Here is a 26,319-nt window from a genome sequence, read left to right on the forward strand (position 1 = left end):
TATGTTCCTTAATACTGTGTTTTGCACTGAGCCTCTGTGTTAGCAGATAAATTGTTGTATGTTGTATGTTTAAAACTTGGGTGTGTAGCCAATTCCCCAAAAGGCTCCTAATGTTCAGACAATAAATAATTCCAGCTAAGTACTAGAATAATTCATGCAGAGCTGTGCAAAATGTATATAGTGTAAATACCAAACTCTTCACAGTTTCAAACACTGAGCAATGTTCTGCAAAAGGTTTGAAAGCATCTGCGGTTCTGATCTCATACCCACTGAAAACACAGCAAGTTTTGACATTAACTTTTGCTAACTCCAGTGGTGGAGTTATTGGTGACTAATAACAGTTTTTAGTACTGGTGACTATTATTGATAATATTCATCTTGATATTTTTGAACTGGATGAATCAGATTCCCCACCATATAAACCCATATACACAATTAAAAAATCTAAAAGAAAACATCCCATGCCAAAAACCAGGCCACCCAGTGTCTTCAGGGGTGATTAGTGATTTATTAGAATGGACATGAAAATTAAGATGACAAAGATCTAAATCCCACACAGCACTTCATGGATATAACCTTAAGCCCCTTACACAGGTTCTGTTGGAATCATTAGTTCTGCTCCCACGTGTGAAGTTAAATACATACTTAAATTAAGTGCTTTGGGCCAGAGCTCGTGAAAGGGAAACAGAATGTCCTGAATTAGATCTTCAGGTCTAGTTTCCAGTTATATCTTATTCTCACTCCTCAGAATATATTAAAATCGACAGGTAGTTTATTGTCTAGCAATTATATTTAGCTAGCAATTATTGATAAAGGAATTGAGTGAATTATCTTTTCTGTAGCTATCTGAAGAAAATGTATTTAGAGTCAAGGAGGAAAGCAGAGGCCTGCTTTCACTGAGAAGGTACTAATAGTAAAAATTTAATTTGGGGGCACAAGAATATTGCTTATATTAGTAAGTTCACTATGTTCAACACTAAATTGTTCATAAATTAACTACTTGAAGCTATGAGTGTGACATAATTAAATCACCAGTGCAGCTCAATAAATTAAAATTTTTTTAATTATTAATCATGTCTCTTTAAAATTTTAATTATAGAAACAACTTTTCTGGAGGCTACTAGGCAAAAAAGATAATTAGCATATCTAGACACAATTAAGAACTATGAGGAAAATATATTTCTATACTTCTTGAATTTCTTGTATAACAGGAAGAAAATAAAGTTCACATACCAGGAAGATGAGCAAAGAAGTATAAAAACCAGTCCCTTGCAATCTCCAGACTAGCAAATCTCTTACCACATGCTTAGAATTAAGTGTGGACGTAATAGTGGTGTTGGGGTGCTGTTGTAGTCATAATGGTTTTTTATGTAAATGAAAACAGGATATAAGAGAGATTGTCAGGTAGCTAAACATTGTCTCTTGTCTGTTACCTATCTGGTAATACATCCAGACAGTTCTTTGGGTAAATGTGATTATATTTTATTAGACGAACTAAATAGTTGAAAAAATTGTTCTTTGCAAGTTTTAAGGCACAAACACCTTTCTTTAGGCATAGGGAGAGTCTCCTGGTGTTTGTGTGCTCTCCTGGGTGGAACAGAAAATATGCAAAATGCAGGTCTGTGAAAATGCAAATGCATGGCAGGGAAGATGAGAGGGGATGGGAGATGATAGGTGGGAGACTGGTAGGGAGAAAGAGGTGGGGTAATGGCGGAGGGAGAGAGGAAATGTTAACCTGGTGATAGAACGAGCTGGTAAAATGTAGAAAAGTTACCTGGGATTGTCAGATACCAGACAGGCTATAATGTCCCATAAATCCAATGTCTATATTTAGTCCATGATTTTTTTTTTGTGTCCAGTAGATTTATTAAATGAAGTTCATAGGCTCATTTACTGCAAAGAACAATTTTTCCAACTATTTAGGTGATCTAATAAAAGATATCTCATTTACCTAAAGAACCTTGTCTGCTTTATGTCCTTAGGCCAACATAGCTATAACCAACACCCCTGAAACCTGGTAATATATCCTGTTTTTATTTACACGTGGAGTTCTGTACAGGTCTTTGTTCTGTCTGCTGTTTAGGTCTGCCATGTTACCTTTTTTCTCAGAGATCTAAAGAAAGGGTACACGGTACAGGAAACTCTGTTGTGTCCCTGCCACCTATGCCAATGGCCCAATAAAATATATCATCCACAAAAAATCCTCACTTCTTATTTATTTAATAAGATTTAAGTATGTGCTGAAAAACTTTGGCGAGTCAGGGTTAGAAGTTATACTGGCAAACAAGCAAATCCAGTTATACTGGGCAAATCCTGAAGTTGGATAGTAAATTGAACTAGATAAATCAGTTGAACTTTCAGCAACTATTTGGGAACTATTAATAGCCTATTTGCAGTGAGTAAAGAGCTAGTAAAGATTAAATTAACTAGTGTTGCAGACACACAACACACATATAAGAGTAACTTATATCACTGTATATATAATACCGACTTTCCAAGTAGTAATGTAGCCCCAAAGTAAGCTACTTTCACCATTTTAGGGCTGAGTATTATACCTGTATATCTGGATCTATATTTACACTGGTATAAAGGGAAGTCACATTTCTTTAAACATTTTTTCTGCGCACACCCTTTTTTCCTCCTGTACATATATATCTGTGCTCCTGGGATTTCAGTATATTCTGTGTTATCCTCTCTTCAGGTTGTCAGCACCTCACAACAGAAGGTGCATCTTATACGATGGTTAACACTCTGTCAGTATTAGCAACTAAAGCTGTATGTGTAAGGTATCTAGTGGTGATTCTCTTTAAAGAAATGACCTGTACTGAAGTGCAGACTCTAATTAATAGCAGAAATTGTATTATATAGTGCTTGATACTAAAAACTAGACAGATTCACAAATAATGACAGCTCTTAATGTTTTAGCTAACTTCAAGGGTAGCATCAGTTTAGTGTCTAATGGATCTTTCATAACCATGAAATGGACTTATGGTACTGGTACTGTTTTTATTTAAGTGCGGATATGTGATGAACTTCTAGAGTGTATGTGAGAGGAAGGAATGGGAAACAAGCAGAAGAGAAAGGGGGGAATAGACATGTAAGAAAAGAAAGAAAATGAAAAGTGGAGAAAAACTCTACACTATATCTTAGGGTGTTGGAGAGGTTGCAGTGTGGTTGTAACAACCCAAAGTGTTACTATTTTATTACCCATAACAAGGAATCAGAGGCACACACAGCAGTACAATGAATGTAAAAAGTGGCACACAGCACATTTGAGGCACATTTGAGAACTAGTAGGCCAGTAGATCATTGCCATGGCCTGATTTATAAATTATCTGAAGATTTCAGAATAGTGATTTTTCTCCTACATCTTGTATATATGTTAGTTACTTATTATACAAGCTACACCAGCATTAGCATTTAGCTGAGCTGCTAATTAGTCCTGTTTAAAAACCTATCAGATCATAAAGACAAGCCATTTTCTGGCATCTTTTATGCAAGTTTCATCTCCTACTGAAAGTGAATGCCACTTGTACCAGCAGGGCTTAACAAAAATTTGTTAGACTCCTGGCCCTCTCACTTATCCCTGCGTGACCCCTTTTTGTAGACATAAAACACTTTTCTTTTGCTCTCTCACACAATGCAGATGTATGTAAACACCCCTGTGCTCCCTTGATCCCCAACATAAATGAATTTTAGCTCTGAATGAAAACGTGGCAGAAAACTTCATTGGCAGCACTGACACCTCTGCTGTCACATCCCACGTCTCACAGATCCCTGATTATAATAATGCAATTCCTTCTCTTTGCATTATGATGAAATGAAAAAGAATAAACATTGATATACATGTAGCACTGTTTTTGCTCTTTTGCCTACTTAAGATGGCCCAGCATGATATACAGTTTCAAATTTTTAAACTGAACTGGTGCTGTAAGAAGATAGTATCTTTTCTGTGGGATCTAATCATTCTTCAGTAGTAGTCACTCTGCAGGACAGAAGGTCCAATGCAAGACAAGTGGAGTTTTAAGCCTGTAAGACTACAGCAGTTGTGAAAATGACCTTATTTGGGTTTTGGCAAACTATGTTATTCCATAGATGTTCCAATGCAATTTAAATTTACCCCTTTATAGTTACCACATACATATACACATCCCCCTAAGAATTCATTTGACTGGCAATCTAGAAAATGCTAGTATTTCAAAGGTTAATAATGTCTCTCCTGAGCCACACACACTTTTCCAGTCCATAGAAACCCATTACTTATACAGAGTACATGTACTAAGGTAAAAAATTTCATTCCTGCAAGTCTACATCAGGTCATTTCAATTTATTCCTAATTTACAAGAGAGGCTGGATATTTTGGATTAGATTTTCTGTTAATGCCATTTTACTAGGCTATACACCCAGTAAGGTATACACCTCATTAGTATCACATTTTGTTTAACAATTTGCTTTTCTCCATTTTGCTTTTTTACCTATGGCTTTTTTCACTGGGTATTTTTTCCCTCAGCTGATGCATTTCATATTTCATTTGGCATTTTTTGCACTGCAGAATTCCTTACGCATTTGTTTAAAGTTAATGGGGAGAAGTTTTAAGGCTATTGGATTTGGAATTGGCTTTGTTAGATGTTTTGGGAGTAGATGCCTGTCAGCAGTTAGCTGCAGGGGATTTGTATTCCCTTTGTTCATTAATTATTTCCCTTGCAGGTGAGACAGGCATTACCTTCATACTCTTGAAACTCAATTACATAACTATCTATATTTCTTCATATTCAGCAAATTCCAGCTCCCTGAAGGTGACTGAGAGCTGTAATTAAAGCTGGGGCCTGACTTTTAATGTCTGGATCTTAAACAAGTATTATGTGATTGCATTGAATGCCTGCCTCCAACAGACGAAACAGGACAGCAACTCCTTTGATTTTACCACTAGAATTCCTACTGCCCTGTGGAAAACCACTGCAAATTATGGGCCAAATCCTGAGGTTTGTTTACTTCAGTGGAAATTTGGCTAACTAAGGACTTACTGGTGCTGTAACCCCTTCATTCTTTGACCCAGGAACTTACTAAAAATTCAGGACTCTGCTGTATTTCACAGTACTGCCGAGCCCTTGGAGTGATGCATTTGCCCCAGAAGGGTGCCACAATCCTGAGCATATACAAAGGAAAAGTTACTGCTGCCACACTTAGAATCATAGAAAATGTGGGTTAGAAGGGACCTAAGAAGGTTATCTAGTCCAACCCCCGGCTCAAAGTAGGACCATCCCCAACAGTATCAAGCCAACTAAGGCTTTGTCTACCTGCATCTTAAAAACCACCAGGGATGGAGATTCTGCAACCTCTCTGGGTAACCCATTCCCATGCTTTACTATGCTCCTTGTGAGAGCGTTTTTCCAAATACCTAACCTGAACTTCTGTTGCTGCAACTTGAAACCATTGATTACTCCTTGTTATATTTTCTGCCACCACTGAGAACAATCTAGCTCCATACTCTTTATATAATCACCCTTCAGGTAGTTGAAGGCTGCTATTAAATTCCCCCTCAGTCTTCTTCTCTCCAGACTAAATAAACCCAGTTCGCTCAGCCTCTCCCCACAAGTCATGTGCTCCAGCCCCCTAACCATTTTCGTTGCCCTCCTCTGAACTTTCATTAGTTTGTCTACATCCTTTCTGTAGTTAGGGGCTTCTGCAAGACATACAACATACTCTTCATCCAGCCCACACCAATACATTTAGTAGCTCTGATGGTTGGTACAAACCAGGTGTTAGACCAGCAGTGGCCAACCTGCAGCACCAGTGCCAGAAGTGGCATGCAGTAGAGCAGGGAGGGGACATGCAGAACAGTGGCAGATGAGGAAAAGAGGAAAAAGCAGAGCAGCAGATTAGGCTGAGAAAGGGAGTCAGAGTGACACTCATGGAGAGTGTGGGTCTCATTTGTGGCCTGCCTGGCAAAAACCTTAGCCCCTACTGCGCTAGACTATGACTGACGACTTCCCCTCCTGTGCCAGCTTCTGGGAGCATAGGGGCGCTTTGTGTCTTGCAACTCTCATGCGTGGAACAATTGAACATAATTCAATCAGTGTAAGGACATCATTATTTGCCTCTCCTAGATCATGCGTTTCACCCCTAGATATACTAAAGTTTCCGAACTCCAGTTGCGATGCAAGAACTGGCAATGTTTAGAGATTTCTGAAGACTTCCGTATTTCCTTTGGAGCTTTAGGTAATCCCTTGTAAACTGTTGTGATTCAGTGTTTACTGTCATCAAGAGCCTCTCAAGTAAGTACTAAATAACACACTTAAGCACATGATTCATTTATATGTATTAGGAATAAAATACTTAATTCAGCTGGTCGTTCTCTGAGGGTGAAAGATTATAATTGTAATAGAGTTTAAAGGGATATATATATTTATGCTATTTTTCATGTTTTTAATTAAACGTGTTCCACTTTTATTTTAGCAGTTTGAAATGTCTTTTTAAGAAAGACAAATATTTGATTTTCTCTTGGGAAAGCTATACTATAACACAGAGAGCTCATAGCCTTGTCTTTAAAGCTAGACTGGAAATGAAAGGCACAGTAAATGATGTCAGTTGCCTCCAGACTACAACTTAGAAAGAATCTTTCTTCTAGTTCTGAGCTGTCTGACCCACCACTAAAATTAGAGACAGGTTCGGTTCCAAGGGCTCTGATGAGACAGAATCCCTGCAAGAAATTCCAGGGGCTTGTTTTGGACCTATTCATAACAACTATTTGATCAACATCAGGCAAAGCAGGAACATATACCCTGTCTGTGTCCATTTGCTCAGTGGTCACCTAAAAGGAAAAACAGTCATTGTCATTTTATATCCCCTGAGTCACTAATCTATTGAGTCCGCTTTGCAGCTACATTCTAAGTGCATTAGTGCCTTAATTTAGCACATGATTAACCTGAAGGAGAAGTGTAGCTCCATAGCCATCAACTGTTTAAGTTTAAGCATGTTGTTAAATACCATGCTTAATTGAAGCCAAAGTGCTTCTATAAACCATAATAAAAATAACCCTACAACAATCTAGTGGGGAGGAAGCAATACATAATAATATCATCTTACAGATTGGTTAAAAGACGTACAGAATCATTCAGGTAATCTTTTTCTACTATGGATGCTTTAGCCTGATGTTTAGACCTGCTGATGATCTCTGGTAGCTTTTATTGACTTGTGTGAACACAGGAACAAGGCAGTTATCAGACTAACAAGACATCTATTCCATTATCTCCCACGTTGGCCAGGACCAACTGCTTCTCAGGAAAATGTAAGAGTCGCTATAATGAATAATTATAGAATAACTTTACCCAGAGGAGATGTTTTGTCCTAGCTGTCTTCAGTTAATGGCTGACTTCAACCGCAAAGCATAATGGTTTCTCTTTCCTGTAGTTTAAATCCAATTTAATGTCATACTGGACATTCCTATTCTCCATGTAAATAACTAATCCTTCTTGGCCAGGTGCAAACATTTAAAAAGCCCAAGGCAGAATCAATCTAAATCGCACAGTTTTCTGTAAGCGGCATAGTTTAGCTCAGCAATGGACAGAGCACACCCCTCGGTGGGGAGCAAGCCTTAGACCAGGTTCCATCATTTTTTACAAAGTCTGTGTGTGCTGAATTTCTGTTCTGTTATGGATATAGGTTGATTTCCACTCACTTATACCATATGTAATGTCTGTACCTGGCCTTTGGCTTCATTAATATCCTGCACACAAGCTAACAATATATTTTATTTTACCAGTATTAAATGCCTTTGTTGCCTGTTACATTCATTTTATTTCCCAGTGCAGCTGAGAAAATGTAACTATAAGCATCCAGTTCACCTTCTCTTTATCATTCATTATTTTACAAAATTCTTTCATTTCCTCTTAATAGCATCCTTTCCATGCTACACAGTCTAAATCATTTAAATCTTTTTTCATATGCTGGCCTTCCATATGCTTCTTATCATTTTAGCTATCTTCCTCTGTATTCCTTTCTCTTTCTGCTGTGTTATTTTGAAATGCTAACCAGAAATGACTACTGTGTTGGAAGTGGGGATATGGTATATTTTCTGTATTATTTTCTGCCTCTTCCTTTACACATCCTCATCCTTGGCTTGTTTTTCTATCTAAATCTCTGCTCTGTATTAAGCTGATTTTTTTACTGTCCTACTTGGGACTTTTCCCTGAGTATTACAGTTAGTTTAAAAACCTAATAATACCTCAGTACTTTAGGTATATACTGTCTTACATTTGCTAACATCATGTCCATTGAACCTGAACCCTAACCCTGTTTGTACAATTTGACGTAAGCCCCACATCTGTTCAGTCAGTCCATTGTATTTCTAAGTGTCATTCATCTGACTGGCAGAATGAAATGTCAAGAGCCATATAATTCTGCACACAAATTAGAAACAACACAATTATGGCACTTATATAACCTATCAAGATATTACAACAACCCTCACTGGTTTCTCTGGTTACTTGTTTCTACGGATTCAAACTCAACATTCTCATTATGCAAATTGCAGAACTTTAAGACAAGTTTCCAAAATGCATGATCCTTGTCAAAGCTGATGTTCACATTGATTTTCTGTTATTCATAGTGAAAAGTATGTTTCACAATATTTACCCTCCCTGATGTCAAGTAACTCAGGGTTTTGCAAATTATGCCTTCTTTCAAGTTTCAGTGGGGCCTTTCCTGTCACCTATGTAATGAGAAACTGCAAAAAAAAAAAATCTGAAGTGAATTTGACAGTGTCGTTTTTCCTTGTAGTATTTTAATGCTTCTGTCCATGTACAATTTATTCTTTCTTGAGAATCCTGAGCCACGCTTGGGGCTTGTGATGCACTACATTCCCTCTCCAACTTTACCTATTTCTGTCCTGCCTCTGCCACTGCTGTGGCCACACAGAAGTGCCCTGTGCACCTCGTGCTCAGGAATGCCTGCCCTTGCCTTGCCCCATGGTCCTCCCAGAAACAGGGGCATTCAGGACAGTTCCATTGGTCCTGTGCACCTTTGTTTCCATGAGATGCCATGCAGGGTCAGACTGGGAAGGGCTGTGGCAAAAGCAGGCATTTCTGCCTACTTTAGGTTTATCAGATAAATCTAATGCAGGCCAGAGCATGTGCATACTGCAGCTTGGGCCAAGGCTTGCCTGTCCACCCTGGAAGGAGGGGTTTGCAGGGGAGGCGCAAAGTATCCAGGGATGCTGGGGAACTGTGAGTTAAATTGACACCAGAAGGAAACTGGGAAAGAAATTCAATGAACCGATTTAACCTAAATCAGTTAAATCTAATACTGCATCCATCCAGGTTTATCTTAAACTGATTTGGGCTATTTTGAAAACATTTTTGTGCACTGAATTTCTATTGTGTTACAGATTTGAGCTGGTTTCCAATCATTTGTACCTGTTTATGTGTAATGTCTATCCCTAGCAAAATGGCAATAATTCAATTACAATTCTCCTTTATCTGAAAATGCTACATTCAGATGATTTAAATACCTTATTATGGAAGGATATTATTTAGATCACAGCTCTTCACTTTTTCCAGCTCAGCCAGAGGATTTGGAGTGTGATGCAAGGATTATATCAGGAATTAAGATCTGTGTCATGCAGGAAGATCACATTATTAATTCACAGCAATACTGTGTTAATTCCATAAATCAACCATATTTAATTATTGATGCAGCACAGCATGTTTTCATATTATTTCCTATTGGCTTCTCCTTTCTCTTAGTACATACCTGCATTCTAATTTGCACCTATTAAAAAGGGTTTCCCCATTTCTAGCAGTGGTTAATAAAATCAAAGGCAGTCAGCAGGTAATTGGCAAAAATGTCACTATACTTCTTCTGTGATATTGCTTGGGAGGGATGTTTTATTATCATTCAAGCAATGCTGTTCCTTGTTATAAGACTGATTTTCATATAGCACAACATATATGATACATAATAGTACATTCCACAGGAGGTATACAGCAGGGCCCAATCCAGGGAGTTTAGCCATCAAATAGTACTGACTGCTGACATGCAAATATTGTGCACCAGTGATTTGAAGGTGGAGGATATTTCTATAACTCATTTTCAGTTCCCTGAGTCAGCCGGTGTACAACTTCAAAAGGTTTTTTTTTCACCACGTTGCTTCAGCTCCCAAGTGATCAGTCAAGGCATCATGGTGCCTTTCAGGCAGTATGGCAGCTTGAGGAGCCTGACAGTTTTAATGGGTGCTCTTATCTTTCTCAAGTATGTCTGCAGCAATGTGTTATTCACTTGATATTTGGAGTGGAAAGGACTAATCTACAAAATCAGTTAAGAGCTCTGTACAAAACTGAATTTTTTAAACTGACAGCGGTAGAAACAGAAACTCAGGCTTCCCAGGAATGATGTGTCATGTGACTAATGATGAGACTATTGGAATTATGAGGATTGTGACACTGTTAAATATAGGAATTGTTGGGACTACTCATACTGCTTAATGCTAACCAGTTGAGTGAATTTTAATCATCTATGTACGGTAGTAGGCATATACTGAATCACAAGAAAAATAAGCTATTCACTATGTCACAATATAGAGGCATATAATACATAATATTCTATCTCAAAAATAAAGTTCTGTGAATCTAGTAATGTATGTGTTTTAAGGCAGGAACATAATCATAGGTTGGGGGGTGACTTCTTGCAAACATAATAATAGTGGTCAAATGACACTCTTGGTCAGCTTTTTGTGTACTCTTCTACTTTGTTATATTTTTCACAAATTATGAAGGGATAAATGTTTTGTGTAATGATGTATATTTTCTGTGGGGAAAAAAATGGCCTTTTTATTTTGATTTCAGTGATAAAATGTTCCCAGCCTTTGGCTTCGGAGCAAGGATACCACCGGAATATAAAGTAGGTGCACAGGTGAATTTTTCCAATGTATTTGATTTCTATGCTACAGTTTATGACTAAACAGAAATGGTTCATTCATTTTTTTCCCTCTGCTTCTGTGTTCAGTTGACTTTCTGATATTATGTCATTATACATCCAGCTTTAAGTATCAGGCTCACATTAAAGTTATTACATCAAATATAAGTTAATGGCATTGGCAAATCCACATTTTTTTATGTTCGTGTCCCATTAGGATAACCTGAGACCTTATCTTTTAAGGTTCAGGTTAGGTTTTGAATAATTTGTTTAAAGCAAATTTTGAATACTTGTAAATCATGATGTTGTATAACTAACATTTGGATGTTGCCTTTTAACATGAAAGCTTCCATAGATGCTTTATGATGAAGTATTTCAAGCTATTTCTGAAAATAATGGTCTTAGCAGAATTCTACCTTGTGGCCATTTTTGGTGCCCAGGTGAGCATCACAATTGTAAAAACCAGAATGAAATAAAATGTCCATACAGGAGAGAAATGCAGAAGCAGCAAAAGAGACGCAGAAAGGTCCAGATTGGCATTATAACCAGAAGAAGGGGAGCTTAAGGAAATAAGATCTGGAAATGGTAAAGTCAGTATAGGAAAGCAGGAACAGACCCTGAAGGCCTAAGAACAGAAAAAGGCCTAAAAACAAAAATTGGTGTCAAAATTCTGTGTTGCACATGAAACAGTGGGGTCGGGAGCAATATGAAATTATGCTACCTAGGGATTCTTCACTGGTTCAAATCAAGGTCAATCTGCAAATCAGTAGCTTTCGTGCTTTAGAAAGTACAAATTTGATGTGGCATCACCATGCTACAACTTTGAGTCGCCAGCAGTTGGGTTGCCTCACAGTTGCAGAAATACTGTGAGGATTGTACTTGCAAGTTTAAAAGAGGTGGAAATGTAGATGTTGTGTTACATAACATCGTCATACCTGCATTGACCAGTTAAGGAAAATGTACTTTTGTGTGCTCGAATGCAGGTGTCCACATTAAGAAGGCAGTGGTTATCTCTTAATAGCAGGTTTACATGTGGTGCATACTACAGTGCTCACAGCAGCTTCACACCTTGTTTTATACTATATTCTGGTAAAATTTTCAGGAGGATCAATTCCCCATAGCCTAAAAAGTTCTGATGTGGAAAAGTACACTGGACATAAGGAAAGATACTGTAGTGTCCTGTAACTGCAAGATGACCCAAGTCCAAAGAAAGAGCAACTTGATTCTTGTCTGTTATTGAGAGTAAATGCTTATGAAAAATCATTATTCAGACATATGTATATGAATCATGTGCCCTTTTCAGCCACAGCATCTGGTAGCCATCCTCCTCATGTTTGTGTGGATAATGGTATCAAATGACCTCTACCACCCTTAGAATTAGAGCTGTATAGGGCCTCCAAATTTGTACATCTCTAACTATGTTTGATAGTTCACTATTCATTTCTTACAATACCCAATCTGCATAGTGGGGTTGATTAGATGGCACAACACGTCCATCACAACCAGTGGTTTTATGAGGAAGGATATCATTCTTTATGCCTGTCAGCAACACATCCTTGACAATTATTCTGATGTACAAATATAATCATCCATCCAGTGCAAGGCATTGAGCTGGTGATTACAGCAGATGTTAGTTCTGCATCCCTGTTATGTATCTATGGCTACAGTTCTTTCAGCTGCAGGGAGGCATGCCTACTTGACTGGCTACTTGGTAGAACATGATACTCTGCTGATTGCAATTGCCTGAGAGGACATTTGATGATGGTAATAGACTGAAGTTGTTGACAAAGTTGTATTCCTTTTCCAGAAGAAATAATCAGCCTAAAAGTGCTACGGGGAACTCCAGTCTGACTAGCATATTGGCAACGTATTAATTGTATTTGTCCTCAGCAGTAGCATACTCACCTGACTTTCAAAGGAATCCCAGGTATGAAATGAAAGACAGATATACCATCATGAAGTGATTGCAGGAGCACAGGGAGAACAGATATTCCTCTAGTCAGCCAGCCCTGGCTGATGTCCTGCTACACAAAACTGTTATTTGCAAGTTCTGTTGAAAAAGTTGCAGTCAAATGCTGTTAGGAAGGTTGAGGATTTGTACTGAATTTTACAGGTCGAGAAACATAGAAAGTCTCATACTCAGCACTAAAAGCATCCTTGAGAGGTAGTATGGTGGCAACCACTCAGGCAATGACAGAAAAAGGGACATGACAATAGGTTTAGAGTTAGGGTAATTTAAATCTGAGATAATAGCATTAATTGTAGAATGTGAGTATGCATTACATAGTTGTACAAAAGCAAAGGGATCCACAGAGCACACACACATTAAGATAAAAACAACAGGTACCAAAGCAGCATCTAGGGTCTGCTCAGTAGAAAGTTATCATAGAGGTCACAGAGACAAGATGATAAGATCTCCACTAACAACTGGAATGAAACTTTGGGGAAAGGAATAACTATGCTGCAGCAACAGATGGAGGACCTGAAGTTAACTTGTGTTATCTCCAATGAAAAAGGAAGTTATGTCAACATTGGATGATGAGCAAATCACTGATGAGAAAGGAAAAAATCAATTTCACCATGTGAGTATGCATCAGTAAGTCTTAAATAGCATATGCATGTACAGCTGAAAAGGATGTCAACCGTCATCAAAACTGCTGTTTAGTTTTGATAGGGACCAGTTTTCTGCACAGTCCCTATCGAAGAGTTGGTTATCCCATACATACTGCTCTTATTCTCAGCTTGTTTTTAATTGCTTTTTTATGTTTCTTAACACCCATGTCCCATAGGAAATGTGGAATCAGTGTCAATATTGAGGCATTATTAAGGATTATTGAAGATATTGCGAAGTATAATGTTTTTGTGAACCAAGACCAACAACTCTGAAAATATTGCATTAATTTAAATGTACATAATTATTGCAGGGTTTACTGAAAAAAAGATTAATGTCTAATGAAAAATATATCCTTGACATACTGGAGACAATGAGGAAATTAATTTCAGGGAAAATTTCAAATAATGCAAAACAGAACTTGTATTCTTAATTAGGTAACTTACCAGACTGTCTGCTCATCCCATCCACTCCTGCAAAAATAAGCCAATGCTATAAACATTGGAGAAGTAATACATGTTGCATGTTATTTACCATAACATTTTTGTCTGCTAATCAACATCAGTGCCACTGAGTCGCAAAGATATTTTAAAGCAAGTTGTGGTTTATTATTAGAAATATCAGTGTCAATTGTTCTGTGAAGCATACTTGAAGGTCTGGTATTTGATACGGTACTGATCATTAGGGGTGTGTGAACTGGGCCCTGTTTGATTTGGATTCAGCCTGAATTGGGGACGGTGATTCAGTTCATTCATTCGGATCACTGCCCCTGATTTTGATTTGGACAAAACTGAATCTGAAGATTTGATTCTGATTTGGAGAATTAGCGATTCGGACATAGACACAGCTTTAAAAGTTTTTTCTGCATACCTTGAGGTAGCAGGCGTGACTTGTGATCGCTGCAATACTGGGGCACATGGAGCATCCCACAGGAGTGCGGGGGGCCCTCCACATGCTTGGTGGCAAACCTGGAAGTAGACTGGAAGTAGTTCTGGTCTACTTCTGGGTCTGCCAGGGAGCATGCTGGGCCCCCTTCGTGCCTCTCTGGCTCAGCAATTGGCCGTAGGGGGACCTTGGGTGCTCCCCACCCCCCGCCCAGAACCAGGAGGCACCAGTTGACCAAGCTGGCAGGACGTGGGGGGGGGGCCCAGCACACTCCCTGGCGGACCCAGAAGTGGACTGGAAGTGTTTCTGGTCCACTTCTGGGTCTGCTGCCGAGCACGCTAGGAAGCCTGCTGCGCTCTTGTGGGACACTCTGTGCGCCCCAGCATCGCAGCACTCATGAGCGGCCTGTGAGCTAGCGGTATGTAGAGAAAACATTTAAAGCTGTCTCTATGCCTAAATTTCTGAATCTTTCCAAATCTCTCTGAATCCATTCAGAGGGTTCTGATTTGATTCAGAGAGATTAAAGGATCCTCTGGTTCGATTTGGATTTGGAGATTTGGCCACTGAATCAGGCTGAATCTCCCCCAAATTGAATCGGGGACCGAAGCTTCGTATAGCCCTACTGGTCATCATCATACTTCAAAGCACTAACCATGTAGCTTGGTTCATGAAATCTGCTTTTCATTTTAAATATATCCCTACTATGAAACCACAGTAACAGGGGTGGCCTGCCTATAACACATGCGCCACAACTGTCACAGGCACTGCCTTGTGTGTGGTGCACACAGGCTGGGCAGGGAGGAAGGGAGCAGAAAGCAGAGCAGCATATCAGGCAGGGGACAGGGATCAGAGAGGCCTTCAGAGAGGGTGTGGAGATTAATTTACAGCATGTCTGTCACAAAGGCTGGCCTCTGCTGCTTTAACCTGTTTGTTGCATGTAGGCTTCTTCACACCAGCAGTTAACTTTCATTTCTTTCACTGCTGGACAACTGGCCAGAACTTGGGGACAATAAAATCACCCATTGCCCAAGTATTCCTCAGACACATCAACATTAACCATGCAACAATATAACCTTAAGGAGATCTAAACAGGAGCTATGGAATCATTCATTGTGCATTACCCTGGTTAGAGAGAACCAGGGCAGAATAGATGGTAAATGCAGGGGACAAGATGAGTGAACAGAACACAGGTCTTATGCATGTCATCTGTTACAAACTAGAAGAACTGCACCCAACTCATTAAGTGTTCATTATGGGTAATGAAGTAGTTTACATATCCATAACTAATTGTAGGTCTCTTAAATCCAGTATGGCCATAATTTGTAACAGTGTTCTTGGTTGGTGTTTCGTGGGAACAGTATATCAAGAGTTTATAGAGTTCCATGAGCTAGAGAACTCAGTACCTCAATTTCAGTACGTCACATTTCTGTTGGTAGTTTGTGGTTGACGTAGGAAGACAATATGCTAATAATTCCTACTCACCTTTTTCTACACTTTCTATATTAAGTGTAGTGCCTGATGTGCTGTTAATCCTTATTGACAGAGTACATCTTCCATTCTGCAGAAATGTAGAAACAGTAGCAGTCTACATTTCCTTGAGCATTTCATAACCTTGTCAAGTATATGAGCTCTTTTAAAAACATGTTTTTGTGTACAGTGCCTGCTGTATTTCCAGTTGGTGAGCTAATCTGCTATGTTTCTTTGCCTGTATTTCTACTCCAAATAAACCTTGCAGCAGTCAAAGAAGCAGCTGCTTTACCAGTGGCAGAAAGAATCCTAGTAGAGGTAACAAGATGTCATGCACAATATTTTTCAAATCTGGAATAGTATCCAGAATTGCAACAGGATAATTCTTCCTCTACAGCTCAAAAAGTCATCCTTCTGGTCTTTCACCTCAGTGAGCTAGCTCTTATACTTCAGTAAACACAAGAAACACTTAAATTTTGAGTAAAGTAAATCTGTCAGTTCCCCATCTGAGGTTTCAAGCAACTCTGCACATATGGTGCTCATGATAGTAGTGGTGTCTGCCGAGTAGAGCTAGATATTGCTGCTGTAGCTGAGCAAAACAGTTAGATCCCTCAGATAGGAGAGGACCAACCAAAGTAAAAACATACAAAACTTGGAGCATATATAAGTTATTCCAAGGCAGTAACCTGTTCTCTTTGTCCCTTACCCAATTTAGAAGATGCAAAACAAGGGAGGGCAAATAACATAGCTTTAAAGGGAATCACAGGAGATCACAGCATTAATGAGGAAGAAGAGGAGATGGAAGACAACACAGATTTCTTGGAAGACAAGAATCAGGGTAGTGCTTGCAAATGACACACCACCATAAAAACATCATTCAAGTAAAAAAGCTGTTAAAATTGGGTCACCTTCATAATGAGAAGATTGCCAAAAGTTGACCAAAAATATTAATATAGACAGAGGTCTGAATAGTTGCATAGAAAGAATAGGGGATATAGAGTGCTTGGTTTAATTTTTTTTTAATATTTTCATTCCTCCTGCTTCCCTAATGAAACAGCATCCCAGCTGCATATATTTGCAAAGATCTGTTTTAGGAAACCTCATTGAAATTGTAGGGATAAAGTCAATAGCAAGCCAGCATGACTATCCCTGTTGCTAGCTGTTTGTTTCACTGAATTTTTGAGACCTATAACATTTGTACTGTTTTTACAAGCTTAGACACAAAATGTCCTAACCTAAAATAAGATCCAGTGAAAGGTTGGGGATGTGGAGGGACAGCAGACTAAGGAAAAATGGGAGAACTGTCTTTTATCATTTTATTCCTGACCATGGAAACTCTTCAAGATGCTCATAAGTAAAGTATAAAGTTTAAAAAAACACAACCTTTTGCCTAGCAAAAATATCTGCAGTACATATTTAGCCAGATAAGCACTCTGTCCAACTTCCAGCCTATTTGATTAATATGCATATGGGAAATAATAAGTTTGATGGATGAGTCTTTGAATTAAGATTTTGCAAACTACAGATGCATTCCTGGGTATGAAATTTAATTTTCAGTCTGTCAGTGACTTAATATTCCTCATTTTATCAATTGATTAAGTATAAAATATCTTGCTTCTCAGCATTTAGAGTTATATGTATCCAATACCCTGTTCCCTGTTCACTTTTTCTTGATCACCTTTATTTAAATAAGTAATAAAGCAGGTGCCTGAACTTCACTTATTTTGGCAGATTGTTTTGTCAAGTAACCAAGTTCCCAGAAAGCTATGTAATAAGGTATCAGGTTCCTACAGCAGTATGCTAAGTGTTGTCTGCAGCAATCAAGTCATATTGCACACAAGTATTTTACATGATTTCATGATATATACAGTGTTGCTAGGAACTGTGTATTGATGCAGCAGTCACATCTTGCTAATGTAAACCTGCAATGAGTAAACTATGTTCTGCAAAGCTTAGCTACAGTCTGGCTGAATCTGCAATACTGAATTAGTAATCCCAAGGCTTCAGAATGAAATAGTTGGTAGATAATTGTTGTATGCTCAGTCCATACAATGCATACTTGCCTTTTAGAAATAAGCTACCATATTTGCAAGACTCACTTTTTTTTTGGAATATTCCATTCACGTATAGGCTAAGGTCAAAAGAAACCCCTGATTGACAGTTGACTCGAGGGTCAGGAATTTTTTGATGCAGTCTCTTTTGTCAGATAATGCAATTTGTCAAAACTGAAATGATTTCAGGAAGGGATCACTTCACCTACATTTCCTGTTCTGGAAAAAAAAAAATTTCCAAACCAGCAAATCATCCCATTTCAACATTTGTAAAATAACAAGTTCCTTTTGGGTGCAAAATGTTTGGGGTTTTTTGTTTTTTGTTTTAAATGAAGTTACATTTTGGAAAAAGAAGTAAAAGACATTTTAAAAAATGCAGATAAAATGTTTTAAAACTATTAAAGCATTTTGGCATAGTCTAAAGTTTTTTCAGACTTTTAATTTTTTTTCTTTTTTTTGAGGTTTTGACTCTTTTTTGTCCTGAATCAGGATAAGGTTTTTTTTCCCTTTTAGAATCTCAAATATTTTCATAGAATTAAAGTCCTAATAATGACATATCTGGCAACAATTAGTTTGCTGGAATACAGGCAGTTTGTCTGTAGTTAAAGTTAAACTGACCATAATGCAAGTCTGTAGGAAATTGGTCTCCGATTCTTGAGACAGCATGCCTCCTTAGACCCCACTCTAGACAGTAGGCAGTCATTTTGCTGTGTGTAATGACATTTCATCATGCATATAAAACCAATGATAATTGGTTGGAATGACAATAGGAAATGCAAGTTTAATTTGCTTCAGCAACAATATTTGAAACTGTTTGTCCTTTTGAGACGCACTCTTTCCATCAGAGACATTATTGTGTTTTTCCATGTTTGTTGGTGAAATCCTGGAGGCAGTTACCTGACAGAGCAGTCTCTTTCCTAGTAAGAGAAGCTGCTTGCTCAACAATTGTCTTTTAATAATCCCATTTCCAGTCTTACATCTGAACAATGAGATGCTTAATAACTTTCCTTGAATTTTGGAAAAAGAATTTTTTTAATGCATAGTCATACAGTAAGTAACTGCCCTAAGGAGGCAATGTGGTGTTTTGTTCAGCAATCTAAGCAATATCTAACTAATATCCTTTAAGGTTCTCAAAAATTCATCACTCCCAAAGTAAAAGATACTTTTGTCTTTTTCTTTTATGTAGTTATTCACTCATTCGTGTTGAGCAGAAGGCCCTAGTCTTATTCATTTATCAGTCAGGGCTCATTTTTGCAATGACAGCTGTTTAGTGAAACTCCTTATTGATGGAAGTTGAATGCAGGTAAAATGTTTTCTTTCATTTTTGCCGAGCTTTTTGTGTCATATGTGGAGCATTTGAAATATAAGTAAATTAATACTATATTCATCCTCTGTTGGGATTTCATGTTGCTTAGGATTTCCTTTCTCTTTGCAAATAGACCTAATACATAAAATTCACCAGTGCCCTTCAGCGTAGATCACAGCATCAAGCCTGCTTTTGAACTGCCAAATGGCATTTTTACTGTTCAAAAGGAGCCATTTTTAAGACTTTCTCAGTTTGCAGTATGTCTAAAGTATATTCCAGGCACTAGATTACTGTTCCAAATTATTATTAAATAGTAAAGTAGGATTAGCATATTATTCCATATTGAAAAAGGTATAGTTTATCAATGTACGGCTTTCAAACATCAGAATCTGCTTTTCTAAAATCTTTCAAGCAGACATCTCATCTCAAGTTACCTTTAAAGGTACTATTACTAAATGCACTATCTTGAAAGCAAGTGCAGCTAGGGGCTGAACTGAAGCCCAGTGAAATCAGTGGAAAGACATTACTGACTTGATCAAGCTTCACCAGAAGACTTTTCAGTACACAGCAACCCTGCCAGATAGGAGTCCAAGCTAATTAAAATTTGTTACTAATACTACCTGCTTAGAATCCCTGCAAATTTAGTTTCTCTCAGGTCTTGGCTGCCATCAGTGATGTGTTTAAAGCCAGTTTCTGCTTGGATTTAGACACCTTCATCTTTTCCAGCTCAGTAGAGTTGGACCTATTGAAAATTAAGAGCAGATCTTGGCAGAGAAATGACAGAAGCAATTCCAGTGGTGATTACCCTGTTCCCACTATGAAAACAGCAAGGTTTGCTTCCATGCTGGCCAGAAAGCAGTTTGTAGTCGCATCATGTGAAAAGCGTGACTTTCTCTTCACAGTGACAAAAGTACAAAGCCATAGTGCTGCTGTATACCTTTAGATGTAAACCTAGTTTGTCCCTATATTGTTTGAAAGTATATGGGATAAAATATCACCTTTCATGTTATCAGGTTGTTTGACTGCAACACTTCAATGGACCATTACTGCGAAAAAGAGGGTTTGTCCTCTCATTTTTGTGACAGTTTTACAGCAAAGTTGAAGACTCATTACAAAACTAGATACATTAAATGTTTTTCAGGGACCTGAGCAGGGTAGTATAGGATCATTACTAGGTAGAATATGAATTGTCTCTCAATTTTAAATCTGTGAAGCTGCCTTAAGTGTCACAGTAATGATACATGGTAAGACAAAATCCTAATTGTTGTTATTAATGTACTAAAATTTAAAAGCCCTATTCAGGAACTGGGGCCCTCTTATGCTTCAGTAGATCTGCAAGATATGGGAATAGATAATTCTGTTTTCAAAAGTTAGGGAAACACTGCCTTAGTTGCAGCCATCTCTAGCCCGCAATAGGTGATGCTTTCCTTGCAATAAGCCATGACTTAACTGTTAAAACAATCTCACAGTTGTGCACTATTCCTCATAGCACACTGCTAAAAGACAGTAGAGAGGTGCCAAATACTTGTGTTCATCATATTTGTAGCCCCTAACTTAAGGCCAGATTCTTCTTCCACTTTTCTCACATCAGACGTGTCTGCATGTGCAATGAATGCAAAGCAGTAAACTCTGGAGTTTGAGCATATCCTTCAGAGCAATAAACTCTGGAGCAATAAACTTCAAAGTTGATTCCCATTTGAATGTGCTGCCAGGAGTGCAGTGCATTGAGATGAATTGAAGCAGCCCTGGCAGGGCCAGGGGGTCAGCCCAGAGCAGCTCCCCCAGACTCAGTGCTGCAGAGGCATTGGCTGGGGTATAAGGATGCTTCATTGCAGGCCTAGTCAGCAGGCAGCACTCACACTGAGGCACCATCATGTCCCAGCCAGCCAGGGTAGTATCTATACATGTGCTGCTGAGTTTTTTACTCTGCAGCAGGATAGTATTTGTACTTACAAGTGCTTGTACTTACAAGTATTATCCTGCTACACAGTAAATTAATCTACTCCACTCTAATACAGGCATGTGTAGATGCTGAGACATTTACTGCACAGCTAATTAGTCTACTGTGCAGCAAATGTCTCATGTAGACATGATTACTGAGTAGTACCCTCTTCTCTAAGTCCAGTATCATTCACTGAAAGTAAGGACAGTAGAATATGACTGTCAGTCATTTTTCAAGAATAGCATCTGCTGCACTGACGATATTCTTTCTCTGAATTTTGTGCACACTTGTTAGACTTGTGGTTTCCTCATGAGCTTAAACCAGGCAAATCTATATGAAATAAATAGACTGGCCTTATTGCCACAGCACTAAAGAAGGTGAATGATGTCATTCACAACAAGCTATAAGTAGTTAAAGCAACAAAGACATCAGGTCCACACCTACACAGTGTAACAAAAACCTGTATGTGCAGTTATGGATGAGAATCATTATACTTATCTTGCCATAATTTCAAATATATGAGGAATAAGGGCAGTTAGAACTCAAAAATCTCAGGCACAGTTCTTAATGAACTAGCTGGCAGTATTGTCATCCCATTGCTGTTGATTGAGATATAGCTACAAAAAATATGGGAAAGAAAGAGGCGCGGGAACAACAGAAAAAATCATCACTCACATAACAGTTCTTGGCAGTTGTAATTACCTTTGACCTGCAGTTGGTCATCATACTGGGAGATAGCAGCTGGCCTTCTGGTCAGATTGCGCCCTTAGGCACGTAGAGCGGCCAACCAGTTGTGCTCTAGAACGCCTCCAACATGTCAGACAGTTTTGTTATTACATGGCCACTCATCTGAGAAGATGTGTAGTGGCAGACTGCTTTGTCTTCTACAAAGTGAATGAAGCTGCATGAATGGTCATGAAAATGACAGTCAGTACCTGATCTAAGCATACCAAATTTGTGGTTGGGGCTGAGATAACTTCACAGGCTCTCTAACAGATGTTAACTTAACTCCTCTTTGTTGATAGCTACATAGGTTCAAGCTCTGCTTGGTTTAATATCAAAAATAAAGGTAAGCATGATAGTGGTGAATAAGACCTTTCTCTTGTGGGCATTATATTATTGTCACCTATTAGTCACCAACTGACTTTTTCCAGGAAGGAATTTCTTTGCTTACATGAACAGGTGCTGTTGGCTTTATAAAATCAGTTTACTTCAGGGTGGGGTTTCTACATAAGTACATGTACTTGTCAACTTGTTTATGACAAGTTGGGTCATACAGATTAAAAAAGCATGAATTAATTATTCCATCCTTTGATCAGCAGTGAAACACTGAAAAATCCCAGAGATGCAGTTTCAAAGCATCCCCTTCTACCACCCTTGCAACACAGAATTTGAGCCATCACCTTTAAATCAGTATAATAGACTGTCCTAATAGACATTAGGACTAAGAGACAGGGCAGTTGAAGAGAGTAACAAGAAGTCTTTTTAGCAGAAGGTAAGGATTACAGGGTTGATGGCAGAAAGGGATTCGAATGGAGTCCAGAAAGAGAGAAGGTTCAGTGCCTCAGAAATGGAGAGTGGCTTTGAAGATGATACCAGTCCTGATAGCTCATCACAGTAGGATTCAGAATGGGGAGTGCCAGAGAACCTAGAGTGACTAGGTGACTGAGATGCACTATGATGTGCATAGTTGTTCCATGTCACTAAATAAAAAGTTTCTTTTAGTTAGAAAACTGGGCTCTTCTTACAGTGTCAGTAATTTCTCTTTAAAAAGCAGCAAGGGGAGCCTTGCATGTACTTTGTTACAATATTAATTTGGGGGAGTGGTAGGGTATTTGCAACTCTATTAAAGTTTAATACAAGTAATTATGATGTCATAGGGATAATGGAGACCTGGTGGGACTCCACCCATGACTGGACCATGGGTATAGATGGCTATACCTTGTACAGGAGGGATTGGGTAGATAAAAGGGGTGGGGGTGTGGCTCTCTATGTTAAGGAAAGCTACGCGTCCCTGCAAGCTGATGTTGGTGACCAGGGTGGATGACTGGAGACCCTCTGGGTTAAAATCTGTGGGGAACACGGCACAGGGGACACAATGGTGGGAGTCTACCACAGACCTCCCACCCAAAGTCAAGAGCTTGACCAGAAGTTCGCCCGGGAACTGGCTGAGGCCACATGCTCCAGGACCATGGTTGTCATGGGTGACTTCAGTTACCCAGACATCTCGTGGGAGGATCACTAAGCAAAATCTGAGCGGTTGCAAAGCTTCCTCTTGTGTGTGGATGACCTCTACCTGACTCAAGAAGTCTATGGGCCAACAAGAGGCAAAGCACTGCTCGACCTGGTACTGGCTACTGGGGATGACCTAATCGGCAACCTAATGATTGATGGGAAGCTGGGTGACAGTGACCAAAAGCTGATCACCTTCACCATCTGCCGTAAAGCTGGCAAGTCAGTCACCAACACAGAAATCCTTGACTTCAGGAAAGCCAGCTTTGACAAAATCAGGAGGCTTGTCAGTGAGGCCCTAAGGGACCACGACTCTAGTGGGAGGGGAGTTCAGAAAGAGTGGTTGCTCCTCAAGGGAGTGATCCTCAATGCACAAGCTAAGTCTATTCCATCTCGGAGGAAAGGCAGCAAGAGGGCACAGCAGCCCCCCCCCCGCCCCCCGGCTCTCCAGGGAGCTAGTAGACCTCCTGAGGCTAAAAAGAAAGGCCTACAAAGGATGGAGGATGGGACTGACCTCCAAGGCAGATTATTTTGCATTGGTCCAGTCCTGCAGGGAGCAAACCAGGAAAGCCAAGGCTGCAACTGAACTCTAACTAGCTTCGAGCATCAAGGACAGTAAAAAGTCCTTTTACAGATATGTGGGGAGCCAGAGGAAAAGCAAGGGCAACATTGGACCCTTGCGGAACCAGATGGGGCAACTGATAAATGACGCCCAGGAAAAAGCAAACCTATTAAATAGGTACTTTGCGTCAGTCTTTCATCAGTCCCATGGGACGCCCATGCCCACCACGGGATAGGGCAGTCTGGGTGAGGGAGATCCCCTGCTACTGGGGATGACCTAATCAGCGACCTAATGATTGATGGGAAGCTGGGTGACAGTGACCACAAGCTGATCACCTTCACCATCTGCCATAAAGCTGGCAAGTCAGTCACCAACACAGAAATCCTTGACTTCAGGAAAGCCATTAATGCTGACCTCAAGGAACACCTTGAGAAGCTGGATACCTTCAAGTCAGCCGGCCCTGACAATCTGCACCCCAGGGTACTCAAGGAGCTGGCGAGCGTCATAGCCCAGCCCCTGGCACGGATCTTTGAAAACTCCTGGCACTCTGGTGTAGTGCCCGAAGACTGGAAGAAGGCCAATGTGATGCCTATCTTCAAGAAAGTGGGGAAAGTGGATCCGGCTAACTATAGGCCCATCAGCCTGACTCCTATCCTGGGGAAGATCTTAGAAAAGTTTATTAAAGAGGCCATCCTTAATGGACTGGCGGACGCCAACATCCTAAGGGATAGCCAGCATGGGTTTGTTGCGGGTAGGTCTTGCTTGACCAATCTCATTTCTTTCTATGACCAGGTGACCTACCACCTGGACAAGGGAGAAGAGATTGATATCATATATCTTGACTTCAAAAAAGCCTTCGATCTGGTATCCCATGATCACCTCTTGGCCAAACTGGCCAGTTGTGGCCTTGGGTCCACCACAATCCACTGGCTGGGAAATTGGCTCCGGGGTCAGACCCAGAGGGTAGTAATTGATGGAAGTCAATCATCATGGTGTCCTATGACCAGTGGGGTCCCCCAAGACTCTGTCCTTGGATCCATACTGTTCAACATCTTCATTAATGATGTGGACATTGGAGTCAGGAGTGGACTGGCCAAGTTTGCCGATGACACCAAACTTTGGGAAAAAGCATCCACACCAGAAGACAGGTGGGTGATCCAGGCTGACCTGGACAGGCTCAGCAAATGGGAGGATGAGAACCTGATGGTGTTTAACACTGAAAAATGCAAAGTTCTCCACCTTGGGAAGAAAAACCTGCAGCATCCTTATAGGCTCAGCAGCACTACACTGCTAGCACTATGGAAGAAAAAGACTTGGGAGTCATCATTGACCACAAGATGAACATGAGCCTACAATGTGATGCTGTGGCTAGTTAAAGCAACCAAAACGCTGGCTTTCATCCATAGATGCTTTTCAAGCAAATCCTGAGATGTCATTCTCCCCTTGTACTTGGCCTTGGTGAGGCTGCAGCTGGAGTACTGTGTCCAGTTTTAGGCTCCACAATTCAAGAAGGATGTGGAGAAGCTTGAGAGAGTCCAGAGAAGAGCCACACACATGATCAGAGGTCAGGAAAACAGACCTTACGACAACAGGCTGAGAGCCATGGGGCTCTTCAGCTTGGAAAAGCGCAGGCTCAGGGGTGATCTGATGGCCACCTATAAATTTATCAGGGGTGACCACCAGTATCTAGGGGAACGTTTGTTCATTAGAGCGCCCCAAGGGATGACGAGGTCGAACAGTCATAAACTACTGCAAGACCGTTTCAGACTGGACATAAGGAAGAATTTCTTTACTGTCCAAGCCCCCAAGGTCTGGAACAGCCTGCCATCGGAGGTGGTTCAAGCACCTACATTGAACACCTTCAAGAGCAAATTGGATGCTTATCTTGCTGGGATCCTATGACCCCAGCTAACTTCCTGCCCTTTGGGCAGGTGGCTGGACTTGATGCTCTTCCAAGGTCCCTTCCAGCCCTAAAAAAAAGAAAATCTTGCATGTTTGGGATTTTAATCATGGATTTTTCTTCTTGTTCCCCACTTTAAATTTAAGCACCAGTTGTTCTTCTTACCTTTATGAATGCAGTCAGTTACATTTTTTTTTGTCCTTGTAGCCGGCCAGATTGTAAACTGCTTATTCACATTGAAGGGCAGTGCCGATTGGTTTTGTGTGTGTTACTGCTAGCCAATGGGAATGATGTCTGCAGGATGAACCTTTTTCAGCTCTCATCCAGACTGTACTTTTGAACTATAAACATGCTTCTAAAGCTTTTCCGAAATATAAGCTGCTTTTTTGTGGCCAACACTACTACCACTTTTTGGGCAGCATATTTACTTGAGATTTTGTACGCTTAAGTGT

The 26,319-nt window shown here is 39.8% G+C and overlaps 1 protein-coding gene across 3 annotated transcripts in view; it reads left to right on the forward strand.

Annotated features, from left to right (window-relative positions):
* CPNE4 (copine 4) overlaps nucleotides 1–26,319 on the forward strand; it is a 366,833-nt gene that overhangs the window by 316,223 nt on the left and 24,291 nt on the right. For 2 of the 3 annotated variants that reach the window (XM_090046382.1, XM_090046383.1), the window contains exon 12: nucleotides 10,842–10,908. In XM_090046382.1, coding sequence (XP_089902508.1) covers nucleotides 10,842–10,908 — 67 coding nt within the window. The remainder of the gene's footprint in view (nucleotides 1–10,841; nucleotides 10,909–26,319) is intronic. The other variant, XM_090046384.1, reaches the window with a different exon arrangement.

Source organism: Crocodylus siamensis, chromosome 5 (genome assembly GCF_052110815.1).
Source record: "Crocodylus siamensis isolate JL-2025a chromosome 5, ASM5211081v1, whole genome shotgun sequence".
NCBI lineage: Eukaryota > Metazoa > Chordata > Crocodylia > Crocodylidae > Crocodylus > Crocodylus siamensis.